General features: G+C 58.4%; 1 protein-coding gene across 1 annotated transcript in view; it reads left to right on the top strand.

Moving 5' to 3' along the window:
* Positions 1–22,283, top strand: part of PTPRN2 (protein tyrosine phosphatase receptor type N2) — a 611,408-nt gene that overhangs the window by 489,805 nt on the left and 99,320 nt on the right. Inside the window, exon 13 of the mRNA XM_025291953.3 lies at positions 9,400–9,612. Within this exon, the coding sequence (XP_025147738.2) occupies positions 9,400–9,612 (213 nt within the window). The remainder of the gene's footprint in view (positions 1–9,399; positions 9,613–22,283) is intronic.

Raw genomic sequence — 22,283 nt, 5'->3', positions numbered from 1 at the left:
TCCAGGGGATCTTCCCGACCCAGGGGTCGAACCCGGATCTCCTGCACTGCGGGCAGATTTTTCACCGACTAAGCCATCAGGGAAGCACCAAACACAGGTAGTTCTCTGCTTAGGTCAGAGGAAGGAGTCCTTGGGACACTTTAGTCGGAGACGAGCCCTTCGCAGGCCCTCGTGCCCTGAGCACCGGGCGGAGGGTTTAGGCATTTCTGTGGCCCTAAGGAGGCCTCGGCGCGCGGCTGGTCTTGGGGCAGAGAGCCAGGGGTCTGGGGTGGGCTGGGGGGGCTGGCCAGCGAGGAGCGTAGTGGCTTCGGCCGGGCCGCCGGGAGCGGGCAGGAGGGGCGTCGGTGAGGAGGGGCCGCCCTGCTGGCGCGGGCCGCCGTCTCCAGCTGTCCTGAGCGCGGGAACAATGGGGAGGCGGCGGGAGAGGGGGCCGAGGAGGAGGGCGCCGGGGTCTCCAGAAAAGGAGGCACGAAAGAGCCCTTCGCAGACTGTCATCGCCTGTGACAGGGTCTCCCCCTCCTCCCTGCCTTTCTTCCCCCTGTGCCTGCAGCTGTGGGCCCGAGAGCGCATTGTACACACAGATGTTGGGTTTCTTCTCTCGCTCCCGGCTGCTCGGCGGGGGCGCCGCGCACCGGGCGGCCCCGACCTGTGGCTGCGACCACGCGTCCACGGCGCAGAGGCGGAGTATGTGGGAGAGAGGTCTGGGGAGCCCTGGAGAGGCCGCTCGCGGGCCCCAACGGGTCTGGCCGCCCCCCGGCCCCTGTTTGACCTGGGGCGCCGACGGTCTGGCTGACTCGCGCCCTGAGCCGTGCGACCGCTCTGCCCTTCCCGCAGGCCGGTGGGCCAGGCCGAGCCTGCGACCTGGGCGGCTCGACGCCTTCGTCTCCCCGTCATCTCAGTCCGACGTCTTGGACAGACGGCCCCGCGACCAGCCTGGACCAAACGATGGCAAAAGTTCTCGGTAGTTCCTGCGTCCGCCCAAGCGAAGGCGGGAGTCGACGGTGGGGGCGGGGGCGGTATTTACGCGCCGATTGGCAGGTGGTCCTGAGCCTGCTTCTATTCGGAAAGGGAGTGGAAGGCCCCCAGGGCAAAAGTGTTCAAACTACCTCGGAAGAAAGATTTGTCCTGAGATTTTCTCCTGCCAAGAGTTTGGACGCCCGCCCCCTCCCCTCCCCCCACCCCCCAATAGCTGAGGTCACAGTAGAGACGCGCAGGTTGACATTTCTTGCCGAGTGCCCTCTCCCCCGGGTGCCACCCTGAACTTGCCCAGTCTGAAGTGCAACTCGGCCGATGAAAGGGAGAAAGGCTGAAAAGAAAGAAAAGGCGAGGGCCCGGGCTGCCGCGCTGTACAAATGACTGACAAAGCCGATGTCCATTCATAGTCTCGGGCGGGAGAGGGTGCGCGGAGAGCCGCGGCCCCTTAGCCAATTGCTGTCAGCAACATGTGGGGGGTGGGGGGGACATCGCTATAGCAACCGGTGGCTGGGCCGCGAGCCGCGCCGCCGCCGGCCGGGTGCGCGCCGGGCCGGATATAAAGCGGGGCGCGGCGGCCGCGCTGGATGGAGCTGCGCGCGCGGCCGGGGGCCCTGCGGGGACCGTCCCGCGCCCAACCGGGCGCCCGCCCTCGCCGGACCCTGACCCGAGCGCCTTGCCCCGGGCCCGGGCCCTGGCGGAGCCCACAGAGCCCGGCTGAGCGACAGAGCGGAGCGGCGGGCTCCCGCGGGCTCCGAGCTGGTACCGCCGCCGCCGCGGCCGGGGGAGCTGCGGCGCGCGGCACCTTTGTCTCCGCCGGCTGCCCGAGAAGTTTGTGGTCAGGAGCAGGATGGCCCCGCTTGTCTGTGGCTCCGGCGCCGGGAAAAGGCTGGCAGTGGTGATGGCGCCGCCGCTGTCCGCGGCCGCCGCACCCCGAGGCTGTTTGGCCGGGCACACGTCCCCTTTCTCCTCCGGCTTGGGCACCCGCGCCCGCCCCGCTGCAGGTAACCAGGGACGCCGGGCCGGGGCGTGGGCACTGGTGGGGCCATCGGAGAAAGGACAGGGGCTGGGTCGGGGGCGGGAGGGAGCGGACGAGTCCCACTGAAGGAGGCACCTGCCAGGCATGTAGGTGGCGCGGAGAGGAACCCGAGCCGGGGAAGGATGGAGGCTGCACGCGGCGGGGGAGGAGGGGGTCGGGGGGCGACCCGAGCTTTGGAGAGAGCCCAGTCCAGGGGCTAGCTCTGACTCGCAGCAGGCGGCCTGCCAAAGGCTCTGTTTGGCTTAGGAGGTCTGCGTCTGAGGTCATCCTCCTAGTGGGTCAGGGGTGGACATCCCCTGGTGACCCGGCTGGTGGCAGCTCGTCCTGAGCGCGAAGACTGAGAGGCGGTGGCCGCCGTCCCGCCGCACGGCACCGGCGGAGACCCCCGGGCCAGGCTGTGGCCACTGCCTCTTGGACTCTCCCTTCGCAAGGCCAGCCCCTCCGGGCAGTTCCGACCCGCAGCAGAGCGGGGGGCGCGGGGCGCAGACAGGCCGGGTGGTGAGAAAAGGTGAAGGACATGATGAGCAGCCAGGGTGGAAGGAACCAGCGTGGGGACATTTTCCTCCCAGCCCATTTTGGGGGCGCTCTTCGCCCTCCTCATTGGGGCCGGAGCGTGCCTCTGAGCCGTCCAGAGCCGGAGAGAAGAGCGCGGGGGCCAGGGGGGGCGGCCTGAGAGAGGGCAGGGGCTCCTGGACCTCCCGGCCCGGTGGAGAAACGCCTCGGCGCGGCCGCCTCCCCTCCCCCGAAAGGAACCTGCGCCTTCTCGGCCCCCTCCCCGGCGGGGCGGGCGCGCGCTTGCCAGAGAAACTTCTGACGCGGAGCTGTTTGAATGAGGAACTTGATTTCCTTCCTTCAGCACTCCCTGCGTGGTTCTGAGCTGAGACTTGCTTCGGGTTTTCCAGCAGCCTTGCTTGGGGCCGTCGGGCAGACCCCGATCTAGGGGTGGGAACCTCAGCCGAAGAGGCCTTTTAGAGCCGGACATGGACTCCCGCCCTTTGGCGCTATCGGTGCTCGGAGGCTGCTCCGCGTTGGACGGCTGTGGCTGTCGTCTCCGTCACCTCTGCCCATCCACCCCCCAAACACACAGCCGGAGGGTGAGGGGCCGGGAGCCGCCGCCGCTTGGGCCGCAGTGCTCACCGCGCTCCGGCCGGCTGCCCAGCGTCACGGGCCGGCCCTGGCCCCGCGCGCTCCCGCCCTGCGGCCCGGTGGCTGAGCGAAGTGCGCAGACAGCGGCCCCAGGCCTGCACCGGGGAGCCTCCCCGCCTGGGGTCAAGCGCGCTGCAAGGCAAACCCACCTTCTCTGAATTTAACTCGAACCGAAGTGTGAGAAGGTGGAAGCCTGTGTGCAGGAAGCATCGGAACCCCCGTCTCTTTATCACCCCCTCGCACCCCACGAGCCCCATGCTTGGCTCTCTCGAGAGGGGTGGCGAGGCGAGACGGGGGGACTGCCGGGCTCCTCCCTCCCCGGGCCCTGGGGTGGGCATCGATCCGTGCTCCGCGGCCCGCGCGCTTTGTGGCAGGGGAGGTTATGCTCCCCCCCCCCGCCCCCCATTGTCCCCGGGAAACGAGCTGAGGCCGCCTGGGAACCCCTCGGTGCCGTGAATACCGGCGGCGCCCAGGAACCCTGAACCCTTTGTGTCCAGCGCTGCGGTCTGATCTTTCTGACCTCGGTGCGGATCGCGTAAATAGGAAGGGGGGAGGGACTGGGAAGGAGGAGGGAGAAAGACCGGGCCTGTCGAAAGGGGAGGGGCCGAAAACGGCCGTGCGCCCCCGGGAACCCCGCTCCGAACGGCGCCGCAGCCGGGGCCTCACTCGCGCGATTCCAGGCGATTCCAGGCGGCGGCTTCTCAGACTCCGCGAAGGAGACGAAGCGGAAAGTTCAGAGCTGAGAAGGGCTGGGTCCTTGCCGAGGGAAAGCTCCTTGGAAAGCAGGGGCGAGCCAGTGGACCGCTGACCCTGGGGGCGCGCCCGGGTCCAGGCAGGCCGCCGACAGACGGTGCGCGCCGGCCGCGCTCCGAGTCGATTGGCGGAGCCCGAGTTCGGGTGCAGTAAACCTGCCGCGGAGTCTGAGAGATGGCCCGGCCGAGGCGCGCCCGCCCCTTCGCGGAGCGCCGCCGTCCATGCGCCTCCTCCCCGGACCCCACTCCGCCCCCCCCCCAAGACAATTTGGTGCTTATGAAGCTCTGCTAAAAATTAGTTCACAGGGGAGTGTTTTTCCCACTTTAAACATAAATGTCGTAAATCTTCCCTGACACCTGAAAACAGAGTGTCTCCCCAAAACTGATCTTCCAGGAGTGCTTAAAGATGCAAATAGAGAGTTCATCACCTTTTATGTATTTATTTTTATGCCTATGCCTGGAAAACACCTCACAAATAGCCTATTTTAAAACAGCGTATCCCCATTTTATTTCCATTAAAGTTTATATTTAACAATAATTGTTTCTTGGAGATTGTTTTCTTTTGCCCTTATAGGCCTTTTTTTTTTTTTTTTTTTTTTTTTTTTTTGGCTACTTGAATGGCAGATTTGCAAGTACAATTTCATCTGCACAGACGAACAATAGCCTTCAGCTGCACAAAGGATTTCTCCCACCCTGAATTCAGACCGCAATGCCTCTTGCTCTGATAATAGCTTCTGAAAAGATTTTGTAATGCAGAGAATTAATACATGATTATTTCCGCCTGACTTCTCTCATTTATTAGAATTCTGTGGCAGGGTCCAAATTAAAAATAGTTCAGTTAACAGCTTTTAAAAATACTTTTAAAATATTTTAAGACACCTCCCCCACTATATGTTTAAGTTTGGTCATTCCCATGGCCTGAAAAATGTTAAAATTTTTTGATCAGCTTTAAGGTGATAGTTACTGTATCTTAGCAAATATATTTTAGTAAATTTAGCATGAAATTCCCAAGTACTTCTAAGATGATTCATCTGGGAAACCAAAGACAGACTTGTTTTAGCAGCTCATTAGTAGTCCCTAAAATTAATTTTTAAATTTTACAGAGAAAAGTATCTTTACCATTATAGTAACATCCACAGTATAAGAAAACATCCACCGTATAAGAACTTTAGTATCAATGAAATTGCTACATGACAGTGCCCATATAAGTTTTTGGGTGCAAGTGTGTTTTAAAACTGAAGTCAATGACTTAGGTAATGAATTACTCTTGCTAACTGGTTACATAGCACAGTCTTAGAAAAATATTAAATTTTTCTGTCAACAAATATTTTTACCATAAAGTTTTATATTTGTGTGGCTGCCTCAATTCTCAGTCAAGCTTGGGTATAGAGTGTTCTTTTTTCTCCTCTCTTCTTTTATTTTAAGATTACCACATGGACTGCTAAAAAAAACGTTCTGAAGATATTTTGCCAGAAATGGCTCAGAAGATAACAGAAAGGAAGCCCCATGCACCTCCACTTGTAAGCACAGATCAAAATAGTCTAACTAGGTCAGGACAATGTCTGTGGGTCCTAAGGGCAGTTCCACTGATTGCCTCTGTGGTCACACGTGTATTTCAAACCACAGCTTCTGAAATATTTTATATTATAAATTCAAGGAGCTGCAGGTGGAGATGGTTGAGTGGGAAAAATATGAACTACTGTACTTCAGTTACTCTCAAGATGCATCTCACCTGATATAAAGTTGACTTAACTCTTCCTGAACTATTTTTAAAAAGCACACTTTTCCCACTTCTGAAACTCAGTCATGGGTGCCAGTTGTATATGTGCCCCCTACGTCCTAGGGTACACGACACCCTCCCTGCTCCCTGTGTGCCCAGGCTGCTGGGACTGCTTCCTCCAACCCCCCTCCTTCCTGCTCCAAACTTTCCGGAGGGAAGCGAGCTGCCACTATACAGAAGGAGGCGGTCCGCTTTTAAAAGACGCCTGACTGTAAATGTCAAAGTCATAAATATTTAAGCATTATTTTCTTTCAATTTCAAGTCAAGACTGACAAGATGCCTCTAATTAGTGGAGGGCTCTCTGCAGGGCTCAGCCCCAGGTTGCGATGGCAGGAAAGCACCTGTGTGGCAAGCGCTCCGCAGGGGGACCCGGGGCCCCAGTTACACCGGAAGGACGGAGGGTCAGACTCGCCTTTAAGCGAAAGCACGCGTGTCCTTCTCTCACCTCTCCTGGTTAGCAGGGATCCTGAGATTTTTTTTAACTCTACAAAAAAGAAAGGAGATAAAAATAATCCTAAATTATTTCAACACAATCACTGTAACAAGGAGGGAGTTTATGCTCTTTAATTTTAAAAAAATGAAAATAAATTTTTGTTTCTTCCAAGATTCCTAAGACCGGACTTGCAGTCGACAGTCCCCGCCTCCGCACCCTCCCGGCGGCACTCTGTAGCCTCGGAGTCACTGAGGGGCTCGCCAGGAGCGGGACTTGTCAGGGTCCTGCTGAGGTGCCCCGGCGCCAGCGGGAGGCAGGCCGCCCAGCCGGCCGCTAAGCTCCTGCGGCCTCACACCACAGTGGTCAGAACCGGGTCTCCGGCCTCTCCGAGCCCCGCATCCCTGCAGCCGCGTCAGATCCTTCCTCTCCCCACCTGCTCCAGCCGCCCCGCCCGCCATCCTCAGCCTCGCCACACCTCTCCCAGTCCGCCCAGCCTGCCGACCCCGGCCATCCCTTCCCTGGGGGGCAGCTCCGGCCCGGGGAAGCGGGGAGCCGGGCAGGAGCGTAGAAGAGGGGGCTCCGTGGGCGTGGGTCCAGTCCTATACCCTCCGGAGGCACCTGGAACCCCGCGGGGACTGGGCAGCGGGCCCGGGAGGAGGGGCCCGCAGTCCCGCTCCTGGACGCTCTTCTTTGACCTCTGAGCCAATTCTAAACGCGGCGCCAGGGGCAGCAGGCAGGCTCCTTTCCGCTCCCCAGGCCAAGTACACTGCTGGTCACGGCATCCGTTGGGTTCTGGCATCAAGGACGCTGAGGCCGCCTGGCCTCCCCTGGAAGAGCCTCCGGGGTGGGGGTGCGCGCCCCGCCGGGACCTCTCCTGCCGCCCCAGGCCTGGGCCGGGGTAACATGTAGGCCGCGGCCGGCCTCCTCCGGGGGCTCCTGCGCGCTCACGCTCCCGGCCTCCCGCCTGGAACCGAAGGGCCAGCGGGCGGCGTTTGTGCCCCTCACGTCCGGCCGCCAGGCGTGCACCGCCCGGGAGGAGCCCCGTGCAGGCCTCTGTCCCCAGAGCGCTGCGACCGCCCGTCGGTGCGCACTGAGCTGTGGGCCACCCACCGAGGCGCCGCGCGTCCCCTCGGAGCCAGGCTGGTCACCGCGCGCGTGTGCGCGCCCTGTCGCGGGCCGAGAAGCTTCTGGAAGCCTCCGTTCTGGGGCGCGGTCAGTCACGTGGGCGCGGGGTCTTCCCGAGGCCCGGGCGGGACCCCCTAGGTGGGGCGCGGGGACCGCCTGTCGTCTGTGCCTGGGCGGGGTGGGGATGCCGTGATGGCCGGGAACGCCGAGGCGGGGGCAGCGGGACGCCCCTCCGCCAGCCGCGCCCCCTTTGTTGCTGTCCCGGCTGGTCTGCGAAGACTCGGAGCGGGTGTGGAGGACCTGGGCCTCTCCGGGAGCAGGGGGGCGGCGGCCGAGCGGGAACCCGCGCTGCCGAGCCCCGCCGGCCTCTCGGAGGAGCGTCCCAGGCCGGAGCGCGTGGAGAGGGGCGTGCCTCCCAGTTAACCGGCCGCGGCCCGACGGGCGCCAACCACGGGCACCGCGTGCGGGCGAGGAACTGGGAGCAGGGTGGGAGGCGCAGGGGTGTCGAGCGCCCTCCGGGCCAGCCCGGGGGTCCGGCACCGCGGATGGGACTCCCCCCGACCCGGGTCTGTTTCTGGGCGCGGGGCGGGGGGAGCGGGGTAGGGAGCCAGCGGCCTCGGGGGTGACTGTTCTGGAAGCAGCAGGGTGGGCCGGGGGAGGAGCGAGGGGAGGGGCGGGAGGGGCGGGGAGGGTCTTCCGCCCTGCGCTCGGTCCACCCGGAGGGCCCGGCTGGCCGGCAGCCCCGGCCGGGGGCCCCACGCTGGCTCCCCGCGCCGCCCCGCGCCCGGGTCCCTCCCCCGACCCCTCCCTCCGCGCCTCCCCCACCCCCACCCCCCGCGTACCCGCGCCTCCGTCCCTCCGTCCTCCTCGGATCCGAGCATCCAGGCAAGAAAATCCGGCGTCTTTTCTCATTTCGCCCGCGTTTCCATTAACCCAGTCCTGGCATCAACTAATCCGCCGCACGGAAGGCAAAGGAGGCTAATTAATGACCAGCTTTTCCAGTCAAGACCGGCGATAATTGCTTTGGTGGCCTTTATGATTACAAGATAAAAACGGCCCGGCCTGACATAAGAGGCCCTGTGTACATTGGGAGCCGGAGGAAGTGAGGAGCTGGAGGCCGAACGCGGCGCAGAAAATCACTAATAGAAGGGAGATAATGAATAGGCCGGCCAGGCATTCATGGGGAAAAATCCATTTTGTTACCACGCGAAATTAGGTGGTGGAAAGGAGTTTGCTAATTGTGCTCATCCCGTAGCGACCCGCACTGAGGCGGGCGCGTCTCTATTCATTTCACGGGTAATTGTGGACGGCGTGCTGGCCGGAGCCGGTCCATCGTCCCCCTGGCGTTTTTTAATTGTTGCTAATATTCCTTATAATGAAGCTAATGAGGGCGAGCACTGTGCAGCTTTGGGCACACGGAGACAGTGAGACGCACCGAAAGGGTGTTCTGACCCCCACCCCCCACCCCCATCAAGCCTGAGAAGCTGATGGACCTGGGCTCTCTTACCTCTCACCCACCGAGAAGTGAACTCCTGGACTATCGCGATGAAAAGACCCTCTGACCTGTCTTGCAGCTGCTTTCAAGGAAAAGTGCCCCAGTGCGTGATGTGGGGGTCTGCGTGGGTGCAAGCGCCCCCCCGCCACCACGCCGTCGGAGGTCTGTACGGCGTGGGGGGCGGGGTGCGCCTCCGAAGGAGAGCAGAAGGGCTTCTGAACTGGCCTCCCCCTGCAGCGTAGCCAGGAGTAGTCGCCTGCCTTTGCAGCTCAGCCCCTGGTCCGACCTGTGCTGCGGCTTCTACCCCCCCACCCCACCGGTCTCTCCACCCCAGATGTCTCGGTGGTGGCCCTAAATGCCCCTCTTACCCGTTGAGAAGGGTGAAAGGCTTTGTTTTACTTAAGGCAGTGAGTTAGGGCTCAGATACTTCCTGTCGTTGAGTTGAGCGATGCAGCTGCTGACGTTCCTGGTGAAAGCCCTGCTGACCCAGGCGCGCTATGTCCAGAGGACCCTGGCCCTGGGCTGGGGGCTGCACGGCTGGACGCCCTTGGGTCGGTCCAGTGCCAGCCCAGAGCTTTACACTTGTGGGTGTCTTTGGAAAGGACTGTCTTCAGGAGCTGGGTACTCACCTCTCACTGCCCCCTCTCCTGTTTGCAGAGAAGCAGAATCAAGCTTCTGCCTCACCAGGCAGCGCGGGAGGACTCCACCAAGTTCGTGGTGCTCACCCTGGTCTCCATCGTGGTCATCGTGGGGGTCTTGCTGGCGTCCGGCGTCATCTATTGCCTGCGACACAGCTCTCACTACAGGCTGAAGGAGAAGCTCTCCGGACTGGTGGGTGACCCGGGCCCAGATGCCACCGACGCCTACCAGGTAAAGAGACACTTTTCTCGGTGCCATGGTCATTCCGTTCACCCTTAGAACAGGCCTCCCCCATGCCCGGCAGTTGTTCGTAGTTTGGGTTCTTGTGTGATGACAATTTGAAACTTCTCATTAGCATTCATGTAAATACCTTGCAAGCCCCGTTTTCCTTCTCTAAATTAATCTTACGCTGTTCTGGGATGGTCTCACGTTAGCTGTGAAAGCAGGCTGCTAATTAGAAATGTGGAGAATGTACAATACATGAATTATGTATTATCTGTTATCTTTCTTAGTTTGGCCACTAGTAATAAAAAAAAAAAACAACACCAGAGTTGCAAGATAAATTGGTTGTATAGATGTATAAAGATGTCTCTTAAATCATTGACTTCCTCGGGGTCTTGGATGAAAAGACCCTCTGACCCTGTCTTTTGCCACCTTTGCTGTGTCTTGGATGACGTGGAATCTCAGGCTGATGGCTGGAAAGCAAACCAAGGTGTCTTTAGGAGAGCCACGGTGGGGGGCGTGTGTGGGGAGGGGGTTACGGGAACAGTCCCAACATACCTGGAAACAAATGGGGACCAATGAGAGTGAGGGGAGGAAGCTTCAGACCAAATTGGACAGGAAAAAAATTCACAGAGTGTTTGGGGGTTCTGGAGCACACTCCAGATTTAATAGTGCTCTGTAAGGAAAACACTCCTCCAATTTTAACAGCCGTGGAAGCCCAGAATATATGCCAGTCAGGGCATTTGATTGCTTTTAACAGAAAATATAATGTAACTCTAAGTGTATTTTCCACCTGGGAAAGTAATTTACTCAATCATCTTCTTTAAAATTCAGTCGTCTATTTTGTAAAAGACTCTCTCCCATTGGATTGGAGCGGAGTCTTTGTTTTCTCGGGTCACGTGGCTGTGGTATGGCGTATGTCATGTAAATAATGCATCCTGTTTCACAGTCACATCTATAAATATTACCATTCTATCATCACGGTTGCGCTGTTGGAGGCTGCTCAAGCCCTTTCCAGAGCCACCCGCCCCCGGGAGCTTGTCTGAGAGACACCCTGACCCTATCTCGCATAAGCCACTGGGATGAGTTTATAAAACCACTCTGCTCAAAAGAGACCAGAAGACAGCCTTCTTCCCCGTTTCAAAACTCTTGGTGTTGTTGAATGAAGAGAACCTCTGGTTTTCTGGAGGGGGTCAGAAGCCTGGTCGATACAGTCTTTTCTTATTAAAGAAACAGCAACTTCAGATGTGTGGGAGATGGCATTTCAAGAGCAGGGCTAGCTTTGCTTCAAAGCAAAAGAAAAAGCACGTTTGAAGGAGAAGCTTGGGGAAAAATGTCACACCAACTAGTAAGACTTTATCCAGAAATTCTATTGAGCAAGGCCAGTGTAGGCAGCCGGGTCTGCTGGGCCAGGCCTGTGCCAGGACATAAATAAATTATCACACCGGTTCTGTTCCGTGTGTGAGAGACGGGAGATCACACGGGCGGAGGGTTTTAGAAAGCATGGCATCCTTTGATACGCTTTGAAATTCGAATATGAAATATTGATAGAATGGAAAGGTTGGGCTTGCATGCAGAAGCGACTCGTTCTGAAAAAAGTGCAGGTTGCGAATGCGTACTTAGGACCGAGTTTGTGATAATTAACAGGAAAAAAAAGCATCCCAGTGACAGCCCTAATTAATAGTATCTGTAATTAAAATCATGCCCTTCCAGCAGGAAAATTGTTTGAATTTCTTGGAGTGACCTTTATGTGGTTCCTCCTGGGGGCATGGTGGTTAAGTTGATATTGATTTTATAATGAGCTCTGGTTTGTTTAATAAGAATCTGTAATCCAGACAATAAATGAAATGTGTGCTTTTCTTCAATCCAGATTAATAAAAAAAAAAAAAAAAAGGAAAGAACACAGAAAAAAACTTTAGAAATAGGGTCTAGGAAAATTTGGAAATGAAAGTATTGTAGAGATTTTCTGGTGGGCTTGGTTTTGAGATTACTACAGAACACCCTTGTGGGAGCTACTTTGATTAAATGTGGAGGTTTGCTCCCCCGAAATGGACTGCTCACTGCTCAGAACATGCTGGCACTGGGCTGTCGTCTTGTTTGGGCTTGTTTTTAGCAAAGCACACTCAGCAAATGGGGTAAGGCTGTCCTGATTCTTAGCTCTGCATTTGCTGAGTCATGTATTAAGGGCTGGTGGGGGTGCAGTTGCATACAGAGGAGTTTGCATTTGTAAACAGGGCAGGTATTCATCCATTCATGGATCCATACTTCATTAGGGTTTTCTATAACTGCCGTGGAGACCCCTTCGAGTTTAAAAATCTGCCTGAAAAAGTTTTTTTAAAGTATTTCGAACCCCAAACAGTCATTTGCAGACGGTATCTTGCTGGCTTCCGTGCTTCGTTTTCAAATCACTGGACTTCTGCACTTTGCCAATTCTACCCTGTGCTCGAGGTTACGGGTACCATCTGGTTAGTAACCCTCATCCCGGGGTTACAAGGAAGATGGAATGACTTAATATGGAGCTTTTTTCATGGGGCATCTGGGAATGTCCCATTCATTTTATGAAGTTTCTGAAGGAGAAGATAGATGAGCACTCTGCACGTTTGGGGAGGAGCAAGTGGCCCGGGAGTGGTAGGTGGCAGTGTCGTGGCTTTACTGACCTCAGAGTAGGAGGAGGTCAGCCTTTAAAGGAGAGAGGCCTTGGGGGCGGGCAGTGGAGGCTCGAGGCTGGTGGTCTGCAGGCGCCTGGTGCACCTGGGCGTCCGCCTCCTCCCCAAGCGGAGAGCCCACGAACAGCAGTGGCGCGCCGCCAGCCTCTTCCAGCGGGACGGCCCTCGGGTGGTCGACCCTTCATGCAGACCTGGACTTCCTCTGCTAAAATCCGTCCCTGGTCCTCTGGGCCAGCCCCCGCCTACTCGTCGTAATCCATGGTTTGGGGTTCGGGGTTCCTGTGGGCTCACGGAGTGTCCGTGAGTTCTCGGCGGATTTTTTTTTAAAACTTGTTTCCAAACAGCGAGTAATTTGCATTATTAGCTTCCAGTGCAAATACGTTTAAACATTTTTCTCTCTTGTCCCTTAAAATAGAACTATTTTATAGACAAGAGTCAGCATTTTAAAGACTCTTACGTATGTGTGAGAGTGTGGTATTTTCATTTGCTTTTCCTATTGGAAAAATCACATCTTTCTCAATAGACTCATATTTTAACACGTAACAAGATATCAATTTCACCAGGTAATCTATTGAAGTTTAATTTGCTTGGACTTGAAAGAACTGGGTGTATTAACTTTTAGAAGAACTGAAATCCATCTTTAAAGGTCATGTTTTAATGGGATTCTGCAATTAAACTTTCTCCATTGTTTTAGTAAATGTTATTTTTGTTCTCTAAGTAGATAAGCATAAGATACTTCGATTAAATCGGTATTTTGGTCTAAAAGGCCAATTTCTTTGCCTTTATTCCTATTTTCCCCCCAGTTGGCACACCACATGACACGCACATATGTGCATACGTGAGCGTGTATTTACACACGCGTGCTCGCTGAGGGCAACCCTGGGGCTGCGGGACGAAGTCACAGCCCATAAGTGAGTTTTGTCACGTCAGTGCCCTACTTCCGTGGAAGAGGATTGGGCAAGACTGGGCAGAAACAAGCCCCTGGATGCTCAGAGGTGTCCCCGCCTATCCCCCGCCCCCGCCCCGAGTTTCTTTGAACGCTGCTCTGTTTCCAGGCTTTGATCATCTCAGAGCAGCGGCCGCTCCCGTTCCCTTGCCAGGGTGCAGCTCTGCAGAATCTCGGCGAGGAGGCCTCCTCTGATGGTCTGCCTCCCGGAGTGTTTGGGGCCTTTGGAGCCAGACCCAGAGGAGAGGGCGGGGTTGGGCTGGGGGTGCCCATGAACCGCCGTCCCAGGAGCCCAGAGGCCCCCCGACCTCCCCGCTGGGGCGAGGAGAGCCTGGCTCAGGGGGAGGGAGGCCCCAGGCTGGCTCTGCCCCTGGCCTGACTCAGGGGCCTTCTCCTCGGTGGCTCTCCTCTTCTCACTCGCTGTGGCTCTCAACACAGAAACCCTGCCCCCTTGACGTGGAAAGCAGGGAAATCCTGGGGTTTACCTGATCCAGGTTCTAAACTAGCCCTTCCCACCTCAGTCCACTGCAAATCTTTTAGCAGCTTGGCGTGGCTTTATGTTTAAATTCTCAGGTTGAAATAACTCTGTGTGCAAATTCCAATAAGCAAAATCTATCCTGCTTCAAAACTGGAAGGGTGCCCTGAAATACTATTAAAGAACATTTCTTTCTGTGATGACCTAGTCAGGCCTGAGGACTGGAGTCTTTCGGGTTTTGCCTCTGCAGAAGTGGCCGTCAGTACCAACCACCGCAGGCAGAATTCCCTCGAAACTTCCCGAATTCTGGTCATGTGGCAGGGGTGTGGGCTGCCGGGCAGCAGGAGGCTGCTGAGGGCACAGCCTGGTGACCCCTGGGCAGGCCTGGGCCCCCTGTGAGTCAGTTCAGCTTCCCTGCCTGCAGCCTTGTGAGAACCCCAGGAAAACGTGCTCACTTTCTGGGTGGTGAGAGTAAGGGGGCCTGTTTGCGGGACCTGCTTTTTGCCTGTGTTTTCCGTGTCAGGGGACCCAGCTCAGGGCCGACGGGCTCTGACCTGCATGCTCAGTCAGACCTTCCCGATACCTCTCCACTCCGGGTCTGAACGTGTCTCTGGAAACCTGAAGTGGTAGCATGTTTTTCTCATAAATCTTAAATTTTCAAACGTGCCGTTTCCAAAAGCAGCGGCTGCATGCGCGTTCCCTGGTTTCTGTGCGTTCTCTCGGAAATAGCCCCTGAGATCGGGAAACGTCTTCTAGGGGAGGCTGGAGTCTAGAAAGATGGCCAAAGAGACATCTATGCATGCTCAGAAAACATGCTGCCTTCCCGATAGAGCAGCCGCTGCCCCGATCAGACAGTGACAGTCAGACCAGACTTATTAAACACCGAAGACCCCTCAGTGAGGTGTCTGGAAAGTGAGCGATTGAGACGTCTAACACGAAGGACGCTGGGGCCTGACCTCTGCGGCTCCCCGGGATCCCATGTTACGTGCTGTGGTCAGCTCTCCTCTGGGCGATGTGTCCATGGATCTGGGCTTTACCCCAGGCGGGCCCAGGGCATGGGGGCTGGAGGGGGCTCACCTGCCTTCTCTGGGTCAGGCTGCTTTCCCAGGTCTCGTGTTGTCCCGTGACAGCCGAGGGCAGAAAGTGTACCTGAGAGGAAGGTCCAGGCGGCACGGTTTGGGGCAGGCAGGGAGGGAAGGTGCGTCACTTGAATTGACTCTGATTCTGGTGGGGGTGAGTGGAATGTTCGCGTCCGCCTGCCCCTCTCTGTTAGCATGGGCGTCCACTTCCACCTCCCTGAGGCCCAAGCAGCGCGCCATAGGAGCCCGGGGCCTGGAAGACCCTCCGAGAGCCCCACCTCTGCCCCCAGCCTCCGGCTCCCATGAGCGGTGCCCGTAGACATGCTGGGAAAGCCTGCTCTGGCCCTGGTCCCTGCCGCGGGGCCACTCCGGGCGGCAGGGCCTGTCATACACGTGCAGGAAGCAGGTATGGGGTGGGCATGACTTGTCCCAGGCCCCAGGTGGCAGGCAGCAGAGCTGAACTGGCCACGGGACAGGCAGGCGGCAGGATGCTCGCTGGACAGGGTTCCCTGCCCCAGGTCTGATGGCCCCTGTGCCACCTTCCTCCTAGAGGGGAGGGGAGCCAGGGAGACACTGGAGAGGCGGACGTCGTGCCCTGCCGGCTAGGGCCTCCTCGCAGACACAGCGTCGGCTGTAAACCCACCCCAGGCCTGGGCACCGCACCACCCAGATGACCAAGGGGTCGTTGGCCCGATGGGCACCTCCCGCACTGAGCCACAGGAGGGGCACAGAGCCCACTGGAGGGCGGGGCGGCGTGCTGGAGCCTGAGTGTGGACCCTCCGGCGGATGTGCAGGCAGGAGGATGCGCCGAGGCGCCGTGTCCCCTGCGCTGTGGAGCAGGGACGGGGTCCAGGGCCACGGGGCCAGTGACCCTCCCTACCCTCGAGCGAGGGCCGTGCTGCCTCTGCGGGTAGCTGGCTTCTCCTGCATGAGGGCGACTGTGGGCCAGGCTCGTCACCCCGTCCAGCTGGTCTTCTTGCCCTCTTGTCTTCCCACTGCACTTTCCAGTCTCTCTCCATTCCTTTCCCTCCATCCCAGTGTTTGATCTCGTGGACGGCCCTGTCCCACCTCCTGGCGGTAGCAACCGGCCATGTCCCTGGGCCCCACGCTCCTCACCCACAGGACGGGAAGGGAAGCGCATCAGGCTGGTCCCTGGGCTCTAGAAGGTCCTAGAAGGTCACGGAGGCGCCCGGCACCTCGCCTCTATGTGCTCTTCAGGGAGCGGCTGTGTGTGCTGACCGTGGCGTGTGTGCTGACCGTGGTGTGTGTGCTGACCATGGCACTCGGGTGTTGGTGGGTGTGGGTTCCTCTGGAGGTGCAGCTCGGGCGCTCCCAGCTCAGGTGAACGCCTCTGACTTCTTGCCCTGCGAGGGCTGTTCTCTCTGCTTTAGACCCTGATCCAGAGATGCGGGCACGTTTCCTGGACCGCAGCTTAGCACATACGTTCTGCAAGGATAGCAGTGTGCTCCTGGGGAAAGCCAGAGAAACCCGAGGCCTGAGTGTCCTGGGGAGTCCAGGACGTTGTGGGGAGGGCGCTGATCGAGGCAGGCTGTGGGGACGGTGGCCGTGGTGTCCATGGGGCGCTGCTCCACGTCTGTCCGTGGAGGTCAGTCCCACCGTCCTCCACCGTCTGGAGGAAGGTGGACTCGTGTGTGTGTGTCCAGGGCCTCCTGAGTCCAGCGGGTCTGCTCCCCTCGCCCAGCCGCGGGCGCCCCTCAGCAGGCGGCGGAGCCCGTGTGCGGCCCGGTTTCCTGGGAGACCCCCTGTGGGCTTCTCAGCGATGCCGAGCTCTGCTGAAAGGTGGGCGCTGGGAGGAGAAGCCTGCGAGAGCGCAAGGAAGTGTGAAAATGGATTCAACAGGGATTTAGACCCAGATGGCAGGAGGGCGGGAGGGAATGCTAAAAAGCAGGTAATCAGAGGCCGGGGTCCCCTGAGTGAGCCAGGCGGTCCCGCGAAGCCCAGCAACAGGGCCACGACCCGCCTCCCCTTCCGGGGTCTGCCTCCCGCTCCCCAGCTCCTGCTGGCCCGGCCCCGGGGGGCGCGCATCCCCGTGAAGGTGTGGGGGCTCCACAGGGGCCTGTGCCCGCAGAGCCCGCTGTCTGTCCACCAGGCCTCCAGGATGGGCCTGGCGCGGGTGGCCGTGGGCAGAGCCCCGCAGCGCTGCCCGGCCCGCTCCTGAGTCCCTGCTGGCCCGATGGCACCTGTGCCCCCGGGGACCCCCCGTGCCATGCGCAGTGACGTGCACCCGCCCATCAAAGGCGGCCAAGCCCGGCTCTTAACTCGACACGGGCCTGGCACAACAGAGGGCAGAGCTCACTAAGGGGAAAGCTGAGGGCTGTTGGCTCCGACCATCGGAGGCCACAGAAGTGTGTGTTTACGAGGGGAGAACGCTTCGGAAAGAGCAGCTGCACAGCCCAACCCAGGGGAGTCAGGCAGGGCACAGCGGTTTCCAAACGTCAGAGGGGACCATGCGGGGATGTGGTGCGGGGGACGGCCTGCAAGCCCCCGACGCAGGGCGGCGCGCTGACCCGCCCGGGCAGGCCCAGCGTCCACACCACTGTCTCCTGAGGCCCGTTTGGCGTGGAATCCGTGTGCCTCAGTCCCCACCCCTGGCCAGCAGCAGCACGGCCTGTGTGTCTGGGTCCCTGCTGGCCTGCAGCTCACCCTGGGGGAGGGACGCCTTGGGGAGCCTCGGGAAGACCACGTGCCTTGAGAGAAGTACGCCTCTTCCAGAAAGTCTTTTCCAGAACCCACTTCTTCCAGTGATGACATCATGGTTTCTAAAGCGGCAGGGGTGGAAGAGAACTCTGTTTCAAAGCAGTTTACAGGGAGGACCGGTTCACGCTGGGTTAGGCACGTGCCTGAGACGATCAGCTCTGAGAGGGGCCCCTGGGAGCCTGGGGTGGTCAGGGAGGACTTCCCAGAGGAGGTGAGTGAGGGGGCTCAGACGGAGAGACGAGGCAAGGTGCCCGGGAGAGGAGGGGGCCGGAGTCTGGGCCGTGGACAGAGGCGTCTCCTAGGAGCTGACGCTTACACTGAGGAGAGAGAGGCCTTTGGAGGCGGTCAAGCCCAGATCCGAGAGCGTCTTGGACAGATGGAGGTGGGAGTTCCGGGAGCCAGGGGGCGTGTCTGTGCTGCACGCGAGTCACTTCTTCGGGAGACGTCACAGGAGGGATGCCTGTGACGGGGGAGAAGCTCTGTAACAGTGTTTCTCTTCTCCATCTAATCAACTGCTCTTAAACTTTGTGGCTCAAAACATTTGAGTCTCCGTTGGGGTTTTCTGTTTTGGAAGTGAAAGTTGCTCAGTTGTGTCTGACTCTTTGCGACCCGTGAATGGAATTCTCCAGGCCAGAATACTGGAGTGGGTAGCCTTTCCCTTCTCCAGGGGATCCCAGGGGTCGAACCTAGGTCTCCTGCATTGCAGGAGGATTCTTTACCAGCTGAGCCACCAGGGAAGCCCAAGAATACTGGAGTGGGTAATCTATCCCTTCTCCAGCGGATCTTCCTGACCCAGGAATTGAACCAGGGTCTTCTGCATTGTAGGCAGATTCTTTACCAACTGAGCTATGAGGGAAGCCCGCCAAAGCACTCCTGCTTTGAAAGACTTGCTGATAATTAAGAATGGAATTGTGGTGGGTTATTTATTAGCAAGGACAAGGTATTCATACAGGTGACTTCCCATTAGGAAGGCGATAGTCGTGAAAAAATAGTGTTTTAAGGTTCTTTAATGTAAAAAATAATGCAACCAGCAAAGTTAGGTATCTGGGTGTGTGTTTGCATGCGTCTGTGACTATTTGGAGAATGAAAAAAGGAAGGCTCACAAATGATTGTATCAGCAGGAAAGGCCAGATGCTTTAAGATGCTCGGCTGTGTAAGGTGTGTGAGGGTTACGGACAGGAAGCACAGGTTAGTGATGTTTCATCGCAAACGAGCTGGAAGAGTCCGTGAAGACGCTGGGCTCTAACGCTGCCCAGGGCGCTAGTGTCAGTACGGAACCAGATGTACATCCTCTCAAGTTAGGAGTTTGGATTTGTTTTATACGTGAGCATTTTATCATTTTCATGTTTTATAGACAGGGAAGCAGAAGAATAACAAGTGAGAGGAATGTTCTTTAGATTACATCCTTCGTAATCCCGAGCACCGTGCTCTTTGAGTCGAGTCCCCGGCGGTCGTGGGCGGGAGGACAGCGTTGTTTGTGCAGCGGCCGTCAGCTGGGAGGGCGGTTTCAGCTGGTTTACCTGCCCCCAGTCATCCCCACCCCAGCTTCCCCTTCCTCTCCCACAGCCAGGGAGAAGGGAAGTACTGAGTTCAGCGACCACAGAACTTGACATTGAAACGCGAAAGGGAAAACCAAGGGGAAAAAACCTCAGTTCCCCTGATGTTTGCTTTCGAACTTTCTTTTCTGACTTCAGACCCTGTGTTTCCCAAATGGTGGTCGTTAAGTGGTGCGTTTTAACTCTGGTCCCCCATCCTGTGGCCCCCCGCTTCCTGAGACAGATTCCTGGGGCACGTCTTGGGTGCACAGACCTCACGCTGGCTCCAGCAACCGGCAACTCACAGCCCCGGGCCCTGGCTAGCAGTGCCCCACGTGTCTGCTTGCTCAAGGGGCCTCTCCTGGGAGGCCCCTTCTGGGGCTTTCCTCCAGGGCCGCGGCCAGCTTGGACCTGCTGTGGAAGCTGGGCACCTGTGCCTTCCAGGCGGTGACAGCCTGTGACGTTCCTGCTGGCCTCAGAGGTCAGCGCCCTCATCTCACAGCTGGGAGAACCGAGATCAAACGGACTGACGGTGACTTGCCCCCATCACCCTGCGCGTCAGCGTTGGGGGGCCGCATCGCCATTCACAGCAGCTTCGGCGGCGTAACTGGTCCCCGAAGGATGCTGTGAGTTTGTCTCTGAGGCAGAGGCAGCTGCCTCCCCGCCCGTGTCCCCCGCGGCCCTGCCCTCTGCCTTAACGAGGCTGCAGGCGGGATGGGGAGCTGGGAAGCCCTTTTGTGCCCCTGCCTGGCTCTGTATTGGCCTTGGACCCTCCCTTGAGCTCCTCTGTCCTGGAACCTTTGTGCAGGCTGCAGCCCTCACTCGGAAAGCCGTCCCCCAGCTCTACCCCCCCAAGCGTCCCATCTGTCCCCGGGCCGGACCCCACACCTGCCACCCGCCCAGCGTGGCCCCTCCTGAGGGACCCCTCCCGGCACCTTGGAACGCCCTTCACTTCTGGAGGGGCTTTCGCCCCGGGCTGAGCCAGACCAGAACTTGGCTTGTTCCTTCCCCGACGTGTCCTCTGAAAAGAAGGTGAGGATCTGTGGAATGAACGCTCAGCCCCAGCAGGGACCGCTCAGAGCCCGGGAAAGCCTGGTTGGCAGGTGGGTCTAAGGTATCGTCGTGAGAGGAGCCGGTCGGGGGGCGTGTTTAGAACTCTCGTGAAGACATCACCCTTGACCTCCAGCGTTGAGAGCAGCGCCCAGCACACGGCACGGGGTGCGTGTTGAGCTCCACGTGTGGATGAATGTGACGACGATGATGACAGACCTTGGGGCTTCAGTATCTGCTGAGCAAGGAGAAAATTAGGAAGGCGCAAACGTTTCTGGTAGGAGACGGCTGCTCGTCCACGTCCACGTCAGGACCAGGGCTCCCTGAAGAGGTGCGCAGTTTGTTTCCACTTGACGTGGCTGTTTTTTATTGTCTGAATATGAAATATGAACCCGAAACGCCCATGCACACAGGTGGAGCCGCTCCAGACCGCCTTTGCTGTCAGAGGCCGAGTCGAATGTGGGCCACGAGGCACCTCTGACGTTTAGGACCCAGTGAGTTGTCAGCTGCAGGAGTCCGGGAAGTTCGGGCTTTGTGTTTGCTGTTTTATTTGTCTTAACGACGGTGGCCCCGCTGGGGGCTTCTAGCTGGACGGGAACCCTCCAGCTGGACTGGAACCCTCCTGTGAGGGCTTCTGGGTCTTGCCGAGGTTGTGGGTCAGACACACTCTGTCCTGCATCTCCATGAATTCCGGCTTTCAGCTGAAGCATCAGAGATCATTGCGGAAACCATGGTAACTGTGGGTTAGAAGAGAAGATGTTCGTGGAGTTACGTGTTTCCTTCCTGTGTTCTCCTCGTCACAGCTCTCCCCCGGTTTCACCCTGATGGTGATCAGAAACAGAGCCGACGGCGTGTGTCCCAGGTCTGAAAGGACACTCAGGCTCGGGGCGGGGCCTTGTGGATGTGGACGAGTCAGACACACCAGGGAGGAACTTAGTAACGTGTCTTCTGGGCCCATCTTTAGGCAGCAGGCCAGCCGTAATTTGGTGATTCCATCTCTTGCACTAGAGAGCTATGGAAAACGAGACCGGTCTCAAGCTGTCAGCTGTGGCTCACCAGCGATGTCCCAGCCCCTGAGTCCTGAGGACCTGAGTCCAGCCCCCAGGCAGCCCCACCGCCCGCAGCCTCTCGTGGGGGCGGCCCTTCCCCCAGCGTCTCGGCCACTGCCCAGCGTGGGGGGCCTGGGCCCTCGGGGCTGCTGACTGCAGGCGGTACCCACTGATGAGCGGGCATCGGGAGAGCCTCATTGATCTGTGCTGGACACCGAGGGGGACAGAGAACAGGAAAGTGACCGCTGCCCTCGGTTTGGCAGGCGAGGACCGTCCACGTGGCGGTAACTGGACAGCAGGCAGGGTCACTGTCGCGGCCGCGCATCTCTGACCGTGGACTGCTCCAGACGGAGAAGCGAGCGGGACGCCCTTCTCACCTCTGTCAGCAGAGATGTGTCTGTGTCCTTATCTCTCATTTAGAGAAAGCGTTTACAAAGCGGGAGCCGTGACTCACTGTTGCTCCGTAAACACTGCTGCCCGGGGGCTGTCCTCACAGTTGACTGGTGCCACGGGAGCCGGCACTGAAGGCGGCTGCGGTCTGGCCAGAGGAGCCCAGGTCTGCAGCCACAGCTGTTCTTAGGGTGTTGGGGTGCTGGTGCGGCACAGGTTAAAGGTCAGAATGAGCACTGGCTTGTGGAGACTCTCAGGCCAGCTCAGGATTCACTCTGGAGACGAGCTTCTCCCCTGCATGGGCACATGCGTGGATGTGTGTGTGCATGTGCGTGCATTCATGCGTGTACACACAATGCATTCACGTGTGCATGCATGTGTGTGTACACGTGTGTGTGTGGTGTGTGTTCGTGTGTGCACATACACGCATTTGTGTGTGCGTGGCATGTGTGCACACGTGTGCATGGTGTGTGCGCTGTGCATGTGTGCGTGCATGTGTGTGTACATGCATGCACATGGTCTGTGCATGGGTGAGCATGCTGTTCTGCCAGGGGAATGTAAACATGATCTGGGCATCACTGAGCAGCTGGTGGATGCAGCAAAGAGGGTCCAGGATGAGTGGTGGGGACCCCGTGACACACGCCAGGGCTGGAGAGACAGGCTGAGCGCCAGCTCTCGTCCAGAGAGCAGAAGGCGGCCTGGATCGGGGACCCCGCCCACTGCCCCTGCTGTGCCTCTAACCCCCACCCCGGGGTCCTCTGCTTCCTACCCA

This window comes from Bubalus bubalis, chromosome 8 (assembly GCF_019923935.1).
Source record: "Bubalus bubalis isolate 160015118507 breed Murrah chromosome 8, NDDB_SH_1, whole genome shotgun sequence".
Taxonomy (NCBI): domain Eukaryota; kingdom Metazoa; phylum Chordata; class Mammalia; order Artiodactyla; family Bovidae; genus Bubalus; species Bubalus bubalis.
This window is presented reverse-complemented; position numbering and strand designations above follow the sequence as displayed.